Source organism: Manis javanica, chromosome 3, assembly GCF_040802235.1.
Source record: "Manis javanica isolate MJ-LG chromosome 3, MJ_LKY, whole genome shotgun sequence".
Lineage (NCBI taxonomy): Eukaryota > Metazoa > Chordata > Mammalia > Pholidota > Manidae > Manis > Manis javanica.
In genome coordinates this window covers 120,265,699-120,279,108 of record NC_133158.1, presented here as the reverse complement: position 1 = coordinate 120,279,108, position 13,410 = coordinate 120,265,699, and the positions used below count along the sequence as shown (strand labels likewise).

At 38.4% G+C, this 13,410-nt stretch overlaps 1 protein-coding gene across 2 annotated transcripts; it reads left to right on the top strand.

Annotated features, from left to right (window-relative positions):
- The first annotated feature begins 453 nt into the window (after positions 1–453).
- Positions 454–12,649, top strand: FETUB (fetuin B). 2 transcript variants are annotated; one of them, XM_017643198.3, is made up of 7 exons: positions 460–818; positions 1,159–1,269; positions 2,545–2,632; positions 4,504–4,667; positions 5,425–5,526; positions 11,195–11,278; positions 12,159–12,649. In XM_017643198.3, exons 1-7 carry the CDS (start codon positions 471–473, stop codon positions 12,531–12,533), a joined length of 1,272 nt encoding a protein of 423 aa, XP_017498687.3. In that variant the 5' UTR covers positions 460–470; the 3' UTR covers positions 12,534–12,649. The 2 variants fall into 2 exon arrangements, with proteins under 2 accessions (XP_036880131.2, XP_017498687.3); XM_037024236.2 differs by lacking the exons at positions 2,545–2,632; positions 4,504–4,667 and having other exon boundaries at positions 454–818.
- Positions 12,650–13,410: the final 761 nt, after the last annotated feature.

Sequence of the window (13,410 nt, the reverse complement as noted above, 5' to 3'; positions counted from 1 at the left end):
TTTTTTAATTAAATGAAGTCTGTTTTAAAAATCCCAAAGGAGGCTAAATAGAACACATTCTACCAGATCCTAAAGTGCTTTAGGACTCTCACTGGTGCTTCTTGTAGATGGCATGGGGTTTGAGCCCTTTACCTGATCTAACAAGTATAGTGAACACAGGAAGTCAGGCAGGAAGTCTCTTGCTGAGCACCGCTGGGACCATTTCCTGGGGTCCAACCTGGGATAACTCTTAGTGTGGCTGAGGGAAGGTGCAAGGCAAGGTGAGTGAAGGTGACAGCCTGCCATATTCTGATTCAGGTGGAGTGCTGGACACAAACCAGAATCCAGTCATGACCTCCTAGGAGCCTTGACCCAAGCATTTATTATGATTTCTTGGAAAAAGGTTAGGAAACTTTAATTTGTTTACATGTCCACATGAATATGAGATTGCTTAGGGGTCTAAGGTTCAAAACATTGGCAAATCCCATCCAATGTGCTGGTTCAGGGTTCAGATTGTGATTACAAAACTGCTCCCAGTGGTCTTAACAGAGCCCTTGAAGAAGCTGTCCACCATCTTCACACCCAGACGCATCCTGGGCCCAGTTCCACACAGAATGGGTCTGCTCCTGCCCCTGGTGCTCTGCACCTTGGCCGGGTGCTGTGGAGCCAGCTCTCCACCCCATCTGGCCTCTGTCTCCTCGCCTCTCCTCTCCCGGGGCTGCAGTGACTCCGATGTGCTGGCAGCTGCAGGCTTTGCCCTGAACGATCTCAACAGGGACCGGAAGGATGGCTACGTGCTGAGCCTCAACCGAGTGAGCAATGTCCACGAACACAGACAGGCAAGTGACCGTCCCCTATCTGGGACAGGTGTTTGCACAAGCTGCTGAGTCTGTCCAAGGGGTGGGAGCCCTGGGACACATGTTGGCAGGTGCTGTCCAAATCGGAAACCCTCTGGAGAATGCTCTGCTCTCCTTTACTGAGGTGTGCTATATGCGCTTATTGTTATTAGAAACAAGTGCTGATAGTTGTCCCACTCTGACACTGCCCAGTGTCCCACGGTTCATAAATCTTCACAAATGTCCTAGCCTTTGGCTCTGCCATAAAACAGACTTTTCTAGCCTTTCTTTAGGATTTTCTGCTTCGTGTGGGATGTCATACATTTCTCCATCCCTTCCACAGGATGGTCCAGGATCTCTGTTCTATCTCACTCTGGATGTGTTAGAGACAGACTGCCACGTGCTCAGTAAGAAGGTGGGGAAGGACTGCAGTGTACGGCTGCTTCATGAATTGGTAAGCACTTGTGTGTAGGAGCTCTGGAGGAGAAACAGAGGAAAGATTGTTCCATGCATGCTATCTTTTAAGTCTCTTTCTTTAGAACCTCTTGGGCATCATGCCCATGTGGTTATTCCAATTCTATAGACAAAACAGAGTTTAATCAGAGGAGTTTCTGAGAGTCCCTTTGGAGTCATGAATCTAGAATTGAAAAGTTGCCTCCAGATTGTTTCTGATCTCCAAAAGGTTGACCTTTCTGTAGGCTCTGAACCAGTGTTTTAATTGTAAGAAAAAGATCTGGGGTGTACTGCTTTGGATGGGTGTCTAAGGAACACTATAGAAGCAGTGGAGGGAGAGCGTCTTTATTTGTTTTATTTTGTTCTCTTTTGTTTTAATGAACAATGATAGGAGATTTGAGGCTGAGGAAAGGGGTGGCTTAAAATATGGAGCTCTCAGAGATGCCATGGAAGGATTTCCTGGAATCAGAACCTAAAGGGCCTCAGGACTGATCCTTATAAAAATGACTATTAAAAAGGCTTGACAGTGATATAGTCAGCTTCATTTGATTTTCAATTATCCTGTGGTTATTCCCATTAATTGATAAGAAACTTTATGAGTAAAGGATTGTGTTTAGAAGTAAACTATTTGATCAAGATATTTTCAAATTATTTAGGTCAAACTGCGCCTACCTGATTTTGAAGAGCAGATAGGCTATTTACCTTGTTGTGAATTTTATCTGTTAAGTTGACACTAGCTGCTTTAACATATACCCTAAAAAGTGTATACTGATTCTAAACATAAAAGAAGTTTATTTCTCACTCATGTAAAGTTCAAAATCAAAATTCCTGATCAAGACAGAGCTTTCTTTCAGGAGTAACTTGGAGACCCAGGTTTCTTCCACATTATGGCTCTAGATTGTTATACCTTCAGCTCACACATACTCATCTGCATCAAGCTCTGGAAGGAGAAAAGGCATGGAGGTCGGATCACACATGGGAGGTCTTCATGGGCCAGACCTGGAAGGGGTTCCAATCGCATCTGCTCACCTTTCTGTGGCTAGAACTGTTACACATCACACCCAATCGCAAAGCAGGCTGGGAGATGTAGTCTAGCTGTGCCCAGGAGCAGGCTAAACTGTTTGATGATCAGAGGGCAGTTTCTTACACTTAAAGCCACCAAAATCGACCTCAGCTTTCCATGATTTAAAAATAAAACGTCCTATTTTATCTTGGGGGTATTTTTAAAAGTCAAAGTTTGTTCCACCAAGTCATAAAATGTGTGTGTTTGTTCCAGGTTTATGGTCGATGCAAATCAATATTTTATACTAACAAGCCAAAAAGAATTCTCTATTTACATGCTTATAACTGTACTCTTCGCCCAGGTAAGAGAGCTCTCTGATTTTGTTCATTTTAATAAAACATGAAAAAGAACATTACAAAGGGCTATCCCGAGAGGGTATAGCGTTTTCCCATCCTTACTTCCTATACATACCAAGGCCAGGTTCTCAATATATCCAATACTTGAAATTCAACTTGTACTGCACATCTTCCCACAATTAATCTTCTGAAATCACCGGCAAGAATTTATTATTGTATACTGCATTAACTCCTAAATTTTCAGTCTGACATAAATGGCATAGTCTCTCCACTGGTCCCCACACTCCCTTTCTAGCTCTCTTTGCCATTATTTCTCTGACTACCCCAGCTCTGCCCTTCATTTGGCTAGAAACGTCACTATTTTCTGAACACACATTGCACTTTCCAACCTCTATGTCTTGCCTGTGGCTCTCCCCCGTCTGAGAACAGCCTCTCCTGATCCCCCTACGCTTGGAACTTAAAGACCACCACCAATGCTACTTCTTCCACCTTGTTCTCTGCTCAAGAAAGGACAGAGAACTTTTCCGCTCTGTCCTATAAAACTTGAGCCTAACCACTCATGGAGCACAAACCATGCACTGCCTTGATTTGGGTCTCCTATTTTATATTGTGTAGAATATTTTATCCCTTCTGCCTCTTCCTCCCTGCCTCCTTCCTGCTACCCCTTTCTTATCAAGTGTAAGCAGTACACAATACTGTTGAATAAACGAATGAATGGAGTAAGAATGAAGCTGAAACTAATGGCATTTCAAATATGCACATGCATTCATTCCAGGTCTTTCTTTGGAAAACAAGCACCCAAGGTATGGCAAATAAGATATGGCTATTTGTCAAGCTATTATATGCATGTGACTCCCTTGGTGGATCTGGTTCTAGTACAGATTCTGACTGATAGGTCTGTGGCAGGCCTGAGAGTCTGCATTTCTAACAAGCTCCAGGTGATAACAATGCTGCTGATTCCTTTGAGGGACAAGATAACAGCCAATATTTTATTAGCCACAGTTTAAGCTTCCTGGTCGTGAAGATGACACTTCCTTAAATAAGAGAATAACTAGTGAAACAGATAAGGACTTAAATGGCAGTAACAGGTACAAGAGGCTTAGGAGGTCAGGAAGTACCACATGGGGATGGTGCCAGGAGTGACAAGCTGTGGATATAATGCACCACAATGCACTCACATAAACACACTAATAATCAAAACAATATGTTTACTATACAAAAACAACTCCCAAAAAAGTTTCCTAGCCTGGCTTTCCCATGAGTTTTGCCACCTCCAGCTCCTCGCAATCAGAAATTCCAGCTGTACCATCTGTGTGGTTACTGTATACAGTCACAGTGACTTGGCCAGTTTGTGTTTCTGGACTCACTTGCATTTTCTAACCAAAGAGGGTATGTAACCCCTGTCACATATCATTCACTCACTCTTTCACTCAACAAGCATCTACCATAACTTAGACATTATTTTAGGTGCTGGGGACTAAAAGGTGAATAAGACATGACAACAATGAAATCCCAACCTTTGAAGACACTCATTCTGCTTTACAGAGACAATGATGATATTGAGCTAATTGCGGAAAAAAGTTTTTGTATCAATATAAGCACACATATTAGGTATTTTTAAATAAAATTCCTAGGGTAAATAAATTCATGTAACGTGAAAAAAATCTTGCTTTGATTTTGTTTTTGAATTATGAAAGTAACACATGCTCACTGCAGAAAACTCCCGGCTGACCATCCCCTTTCCAGGTAATGCCTTTTGTACTCCATCTTTGCTGAAACTGAGTATTATCTCTGCCTCTGTTGTGGTCATATGGTCTGTAGGATTAAAAATCATTAAAGAGTTTTATTTTTAAACTGCTCTCCTTGGCATCAACAGTTTCTCAAAGAAAGATTCAAAACACATGCGCTGACTGCCCCAGCCCTGTTGGCTTGTCATATCCCAAGGTTCTGGAAGCTGCTGTTGAATCTCTTGCAAAATACAACAAGGAGAGCATCTCAAAGCAGTATTCTCTTGCCAAAATCACCAAAGCTTCTAGCCAGGTGAGGCTGCAACACCCAGTTACACCAACACTGTCTCATGAATGTTGCTATCAGTTCCTTAACTGAGAGGGAACTATCAGGATACTCCGTCTGATTAAAACCCAAGAGCCTTTTCTTCATTCCCTACTTTAGTAGACCTGATGCATATTCAATCATGTTTCAGTTTCTGAGTTATTCCATGGGATTTCCATCAGAATTGTATGACTTCATTTTACTTCATGAGCTGTAAGTCAAGAAGAGAAATAAACTCATACTCTCCTGGGGGAGAACTTAAGTTCAGTATTTAGGTTCACTGTTAAGAACTTTAGGTTCATATGCTACATTCTCATGTCTGGTTGACCATGAACCATTTAGCAAGGCAGCTTCTGCTCCAAGCTAGCACCTGGAGTGAATACTGAGTTTTAGGGTTTAGAAGAAATGGAGGCTCATTTGTGTTTGAATTATGTTGATATCTATCATAAGGAGAAAAACTTATCTAAAAATAAATCTACTTGAGGAAAAAGAAACTCACCCAGGGGAAGGTTTTTGGAGCCCTTTCAAATCCTTAAGAAAAGAAGAAAGTGTGATTATATTTTCTGAATCACAAAATCATAATACGTGGTTTGATCATGGTGGGAAATACAGGGATAACAGGCAACTTGTGTTGACAGTGACTCTGAAAATGCATGGTTTCTGTAAATATAATGCTGCCAAACCTGAATCATTCCTGCACATGGGAAGGTTTGATTTTTATTTCTCAACTCTTATCTCATACCAGTGGGTGTTTGGCCCTTCCTACTTTGTGGAGTACTTAATCAACGAGTTACCATGTAACAAATCCCAGGCCAGCAGCTGTGCACTTCAACCCCCTGATTCTGTCGTGAGTATTCCTAAATGTCTTCATAATTTAAGATCATCAATATGTTTTTATTGAGCTTAAAGTAATACACAAGGTATTGTAATGCATCAGACACTCTTCTTCCCCTTAAGAAGCAACTGACAAGTAGAGATTTGTGCTAGCTCAGATATAATAATATAATAATGAGTTTTATGTGGTCATAAGTCCAATTTTAATCAGCCACGTAATGCCTTTACAAAAAAATGATCATTAAGAAGCTGTCATGCTTAATATAGACAAATCTCCTCAATGTTTGGTGATGGTCCCACTTTTATCTAAACAAATCCAGTTACATTTGGAATATGGCATGGTGTTCCATTCATTGAACCACTTTTTAAGAAGGACAAGGTCAAACAGGCCTTCTTTTAAAGAATGCATCCAAGATGGGGAAAGTGCTTGAAACCATCTGAAACATACCTGGTGGGGATGCCAACTGACACAACGTGTTGTAGTAAAATTGGCCAAAATGAATCAAAAGCCTTTTTTCCTTTTATTTCCTTTTGATAATAACAGCTTTATTAAGGTCTAATTCATATAAAATAAAATTCACCCATGTAAGGTATACAATTCAGTGAGGTTTTATTTTTTCAGTATATTCACTGTCATCACCACTATCTAATTTTAGGATGTTTTCATCAGCCCAAAGAGAAGCCCCATGCCCATTAGCAGTCATTGTTGCTGCCTCACCCAACCCCAGGAAACCACTAATCTCCTTGCTGTCTCTATGACTTCACCTTTCTCTGGACATTTCATATAATGGAAATATACTGTGTGTGGCTTTTTGTGTATAACTTCTTTCACTTAAAATAATTTTTCCAAGTTTATCCATGTAGTAACATGTATCAGTGTTTCATGCCTTTTTATGGCCAAATAATATTTCATTGCATTATCAACCAATGGCTGTTTGTATTGTTTTTCATTTGAGCTATTATGAAAAATACTGCTATGAGCATTGATGTTCAAGTTTTCATTTCTCTTGTGTATATGCCTTGGAATGGAATTGCTGGGTCATATGGTAACTATTTAACCTTTGACTAACTGCCAAACTACTTTCTAAAGTGACTGTACTAGTTTCATAATCCCATCAGTAAAGTGTATGAGTTTTAATAGCTGTACATTTTTGCCAATATTTATTAGTATCTTTTTTATTATGGCTATCTTACTGGGAAAATCCCTTGGATTTTCATAACAATTTTAGGACCAGTCTTTAAGTTTATATTTTAATAGGCAGTTGGAAATTTGACAAAGATTGTATTTGATCTGTAAATCAATGTGGAAAGTACTGTCATCTTAACAATAGTAAGTATTCCAATCTAAGAATTGGAATCTTTCCATTTTTTTAGGAATTATTTAATTTTTTTCAACAACACTTTGTCATTTTCAGTCCATAATACTCATTTATTTGTATACCTAAATATTTTATTCTCTTTGATGTTCATAAAATGTATGTCTTCTTTTATTTTTGGATTGTTTCATTACAAGTATACAGATATACAATTAATTTTTTACTTTGACCTTGTATCCTGTAAATTTGCTGAACTCATTTATTAGTTCTAATAGTTTTCTAGTAGGTCTTTTAGGGTTTCCTACGTACAAGATCATGTCATCTGCAAATAGAGATAGTTTTACTTCTTCCTTTCCAGTCTAAATGTCTTTACTTTTTTTTGCCTAATTTCTATGGCTAGAACTTCTAGTTGAGTATAGGTGGTGAAAGCAGACATACTTATCTTATTCCCGATTTTAGGGAGATAACATTAAGTATTTCATTATTTAATATGATGTTAATTGTAAGTTTTTCATAGATGCTCTTTACCAGGTTAAGAAAATTTCCTTCTAATCCTTGTTAAATGTTTTTATCAAGAAACAATGCTGGTGTCTGCCAAATGCTTTTTCTACTTTCATGAGATAATCATGCAGTTTTTTCTCATTTAATCTATCAGTATTGTATATAACAATGATTGATTTTTGTATGTTAAAAATAATATTGCACTTTGAGGATGAATCCCAAATGATCATGGTGTGTAATCCTTGTTATATGTTACTGAATGCCAGTACTTTTCATAAGATTTTTCATCTATATTCATAAGAGATATTGGTCTGTAGTTTTCTTGTGTTATCTCTGCCTGATTTTCATATGAGTTTAATAATGGCCTCATAATGGGTTAAGAAATTCTCCCCCTACCTCACCCCCTTCTATTTTATTGTGGAAGAGTTTGTAAAGGATTAGTGTTCATTCTTCTTTAAATAGTTGTAGAATCTCCAGTGAAGCCATCTGAGCCTGAGCTTTTCTTTGTGGAAGTTTTTTTGATTAATAATTCAATCTCTTTACTTGCTATATATCTATTCAGATTTCTATTTCTTCTTGAGTAAGGTAATTTGTATCTATTTAGGAATTTGTCCATTTCATCTAAGTTATCTAATTTGCCAGAATATAGTTAGTTGTTCATAGTATTCCCTGCTTATTGGAAAGGTATAAGTGATGTTCCCTTTTTAATTCCAGTTTTAGTAATTTGAGTCATTTTTCTTTGGTTAGTCTAGCTAAAGCTTTGTCAGTTTTAGATCTTTTGAAAGAATCAACTTCCAGTTACATTTATTTTTCTCTCTTCTTTTTTTATTGTCCAGTTCATTTATTTCCTTTCTGCTCCTTTTTATTGTCTTCTTTTTGCTTGCTTGGGCTTAGTTTGCTCTACTTTTTCTAGTTTCTTAAGGTAGAAGATTAGGTTATTGATTTGTGATCTGTTTCTTTTTTTATATAGGCATTTAAATTCTGCAGAAGTCCCTTTAAACAATACTTTAGCTGCATCTCACAAGTTGTGCATGTTTTATTTTTGTTTTTATTCATCTCATATTATTTTGTAATATTCCTTGTGATTTCTTCTTTGACCAATTGGTTATTTAGGACTATGTTATTTAATTTCTATATATATGTGTCCCAAATATTCTTCTATTATTCATTTCTAATTTTATTCTATCATGACTGAAGAATGTACTTTACATGATCTCAATTATTTTAAATTTATTGAATTTTATTTTATGGTTTAACATAAGGTATATCCTGGAGAACATTCCATTATACTTGAGAAGAATATGTATTCTGTTATTGTAAAGTAGAATATTCTGTAATTGTTTCTTAGGTTTAGTTGGTTTATAGGGCTGTTCAAGACTTCTGTTTCCTTGATATTCTGCACAGTTGTTCTACCCAATATTGAACATGATGTTTCCAACTATTATGGTTGAATTGTCTACATTTTCCTTGTACTCTGTTTTTGCCTGTGTATTTTGGAGCTCTGTTGTTGGGTGCATATACATTTATAGTTGTGTTTTCCTAATAAATTGACCCTTTTATCATTATAAGATATTTTCCCTTGTCTCTATTAACGTTTGTCTTAAAGTCACTTTTGTCTGATATTCATATAGCCATTCCAGCTCTCTTTGGTCACTATTTGTATTTTAAATTTTTATCTTTTTTCACTTTCAGCCTATATATGTCTTTGAATCTGAAGTGTGTCTCTCAAAAGACTTTTGTAACCAGTCAATTGAAATTCTCAGTTTGCTCAAGGAATAATGGAAATAATTGATTCTAATCTCACTTGTAAATGGCATCTTAGGCAGATGGTCATTTTCAGTAATAAGAAAAATTTCACTTTGGTAATTAAGAGTCATTTTCAGGTAGGACAAAATACTGTTCAGTCAATTCTGAATCAAAACTTCTATCTCATATCCAGTTCAAAGCTTTTCCCTCTCTGTAGCTTAACCTAGAGCCTAGGACCTGCTGTGAGGTGGGGGGGGAGGGGGTCAAGGTCTGTTGTTTCATTCTTTCTCACTGTCCTACAGTCTTTTGCTTAATTTTGGCTCTTCCAAGTTCCATGAATGAGGGAGGATTAGAGAAAAGAGTACAAAGTCCTTTTACATAACTGAACCTACAGTTGTAGTTTTTTCTTGGTCTACACTGACCTCTAGGAGACAGGCTTCAGTGCTGGTCCTTTCAAGTCATACAGGTATGGGTTCACCCAGAGGTCCTTTTCTAGAAGGATGATGTATTCTCTAGCCTCCTTCTCAGAGCCAACCCTTCTCAGATTCAGTCCCTACAGATATTTATTATTAAATGCACCTTATCAGGCAGATTGTCCCATGGGTGGGTACCTTCAAAAGAGCCCTATCTATAACATTTGCTTGTCCCATGGAACCCTCACATATTCTATGTCAAACAGTGGGAACAGGCTTATCTTTACTGCCTTTTCTCCTTACCCTACCATAGAAGGCCACTTTAGTCAAAATTCTTCCTTCAGAATGCTTTGAAAGAGAAGCAAATACCAATCTCCATAGCCCATATGTCCTCAAACTCTAGAATTTGCATGGTAAGCATGTCCACAAATTCCCTCTTTGTAATCCACTCTAATTTTAGCATCAGGTAGGCCTGTATATTATGACAGCTCAGCAAATCCTAGCCAGAGCAGGAGTGGCCAGGCTCTCCTTGGTACAAGTACCTGCAGTCTCTCCAGAAGGTTCTCTTAGCACCCCTATGTGATTTGGTGAATGAAAAAGGAAAAGGAAAAAGCTGAAAAACCATTCCCCAAGAACAAGCTACATTAATGGATTTTCCCACATTGAGAAATTTCTAATCTTCTCTCATATAATCTGGAGATGGGTGGCAGAGTAATATTTAGGCAATATGTGTAGACACATTTTAGTAAATTTTATGTGAATATTCTTAAGAGCTCTTCTTTACAAATTGAGGCACCATTTTATTACAATGTTCTATTTATGCTTAAAATGTGTATACTCTATGTCTCTAAAATTCCTCTTCTATGAATTTACACTAAGGAAGTAACTAGGGGTATATGAAAAGATAAAGCTTCAATATTTAAACAAAACAAATTAGATTCGATCTAGTGTCCAGCAAAAGAGAACTTGCTAGATAGTGCAGAAGGATATTAGATAGTGATTATAAAGATCATAGCAAGATTATTCAATGCCGTAAGAGGACTTTCACAGTACATTAAGTGGAAAAGAGAGAGTTATAAAGTAATGTATTTAAGATAGTCCTATTTATCTAGAAGAAAAAACATACATGATAGGAAAAAGGATTAGAATAAAAGAAATCAAATCATCATAGTTAACAGGTAACATTCAAGTAATTATGGGTCTTTCTATTTTCTTTTTGCTTATCCATATTCTAAATTATTTATTCCATTTTTAATAATAAAATAAAGTTATTTTATTTCTAAATAAAGAGAAGTTGAAGGAGCTTTACCTGGCTTTATCTGAGAAGAGAAAACTTAGATGACCCTTACATGAAGGGCTGTGATCTGAGGGATAAAAACAAGTTTTCTAGTTGATCCAAGGGCAGAAATAAGGCCAAAAGGTAGCTGTTCTATAGACATGGGTTTCTGCTCAATAAAAAGAATTTTCTGTTAGTCTTTGTTCCTCAAGATATCCTGAGTTTCTCACAATTGGAGGCAACTTAACCTAGTTTGGGTAACTATTCGGTATGGTTGATCTGGAAAGAATAGGCTTTGAGCTTGCCTATAACATAGTAGAAGCATAATAATTGGCTGTGTATCTACACAAGAAGAAGGCAAGTTAATTTCCATTTATGATCATTGATATCATAATACTTAACATGACATTGTATTTTCTCTTCCTTTAGGCTGTTGGCCTTTGCAAAGGTTCTGTGAGTCAAAGAAACTTAGAAAAGTTTGTCTCCGTGACTTGTGACTTCTTTGAATCACAGGTATTTTTCAATCTAATTGTTTGTCTTCCTGTAAAGAACAGAGCAGATTACCCATGTTTTAACAGCTCCTACTCCACCCACTGCTCCTTTTATTTTCCTAAGATCCGTGATCACCGCTTTATTCAGGCTGCCCTAAGCCACGCCCAAAGGGTAGCTGGTTAAATACCTATCATGCTTTCTTTTAGCCATAATGTGGTCCTGCAGAATGAGTAAGACTCCTTCAGTAACAGAAACCTAGTAACTTGGATGGCTCAAAATCCTGAGACACTAAATTCAGTGTCCCAAAGACTGTTAAGTACAAGTTGTTACCATGGAAATATTCAATCCCTTTCCAAAAGTTTGCAAGCTCACTAAGAGGCATCCTGCTATAGTTGAGAGGGCGGTTGAGGCAGGCCACCTGGTTTCCAGTCCTACTCTGCCACCCACAAGTGGTGTGACTATGGCAAGTTCTTACCTCTCTGAGTTTCGGTTGCCCCATCTATAGAGTGGGGTTGCAACACCTACCTCATTCAGATCCCTGTGAGAGACAGGTGGAGGGAGGACCGAGACAATGGGCACCTTACTGGGCCTGGCACAGAATAAACAGTAAAATGTGGAAGCAGGGAGATGGCTCACTGGATACTTCAAACAAGCCATTTAACTTCTGTGGACCACTGTTCAACTCTGAATTTGTGAGACTTCCAGTCAAGCGTCTACAGGTCTTGGTTCCCCCTGGACCTTATCTATTTTACTTTTTAATCCTTTAACCAGGAGCCCATCCCTCCAGCTGTTCTCCCTGTGAAACATTCACGAGAATGGCACAGAACTGCCTGGCCTGGTACCAGGCATGACAGGATTTCCCTGGCAAACATTCCTGTATTTGACAGTATTCTGATTTCAGGCTCCTGGCCCTGGAGGTGTCACCTCTACTGCAAATCAGGGACCTGCAAACCTCTCCAAGGTGGACGGGCCCCTGCAGGAAAACACAGCTCCCGCTAACTTGCCACCTACAGCTGAGCCAAAAGGTTCTGTCCAGTATCTCTCTGACTTGGATGATGAGAAGACCAAAGAGTGCCCGGAAAAGGACCCTGTTGAGGCCTTCCCTGTACAGCTGGATCTCACCATGAATCCCCAGGGAGAAGCCCTAGATGTCTCCTTCCTCTCCCCAGGGTCTGGGGAGGAGAAGGTGGTGGTCTTCCCTTTCCCCAAAGAACAAAGTTCTCCTGAGTGTCCAGGACCAGCCCAGAAGGCTAATCCTCTTATTCTCCCACCATAAGAGCCATGCAGAAGATTCCACAGGGGCATGGTGCCCTGCAGATGAGAGGTGCTAGGGAAAGGGAACAGAGACAGAACTTTAATGTAGAGAGTGACTAATAAAGTGTGTCTTCCTGACTCTTCTTGATCTCATCATGCTGGCTGGAAGTGGAAATAATGAGAGTAAACTGTCCACTTGTTCACTGGGCTGCATCCCTTCTAAACCATCCAAGGTCTTGTGCCATGGATAGATGCCTCTTTCATCCTCAGCCCCTCCCTTTGTAATGGTTACTTTTACCTAAGTGTCTGATGTAGAGCCTGCCATACTTAGGAATGACCTTTTCTTTCTGGGCAAGAGTACACTGTAATTCTTGATCAAACTGAAATGAAAATTGAAGGATACCAAGACACTGATATTCATCAGAGTTTCATTCTCCCTTTATTCCATAATTATTTCAACACCAAGTATTGGTCAGATACTGTTTCAACCTAAAGATAAGATTTTTTTTTCTTACCTGTCTGAATAGTCTCTGAGTCTCAGAACTTGATACACTCACTTATCAATAGGGTAAATGGAAGAAACCTTTACCTGTGTCCTGTGGGTTAGCCTAGAGAGAACCAGATCTTGTTCCAAGTTGGGGAACTTTCTGACTCCTTTAATGTTTTGTTCAGAGCAGAAATTAAGGACCCTATGACATTCATTCTCAATTTTTTCTCTTAAAAATAATATATATGGTATATAACATTATGTGTGTATATAATAAGTATATACACACAGAAATATATATAATGCATACATATACATACACATACGTATCTTTTGAAATTTGATGAGTATTATGGGCAGAGTTGTATCCCCCTCCGACATTCATATACTGAAGTTCTAAACCCTGGTACCT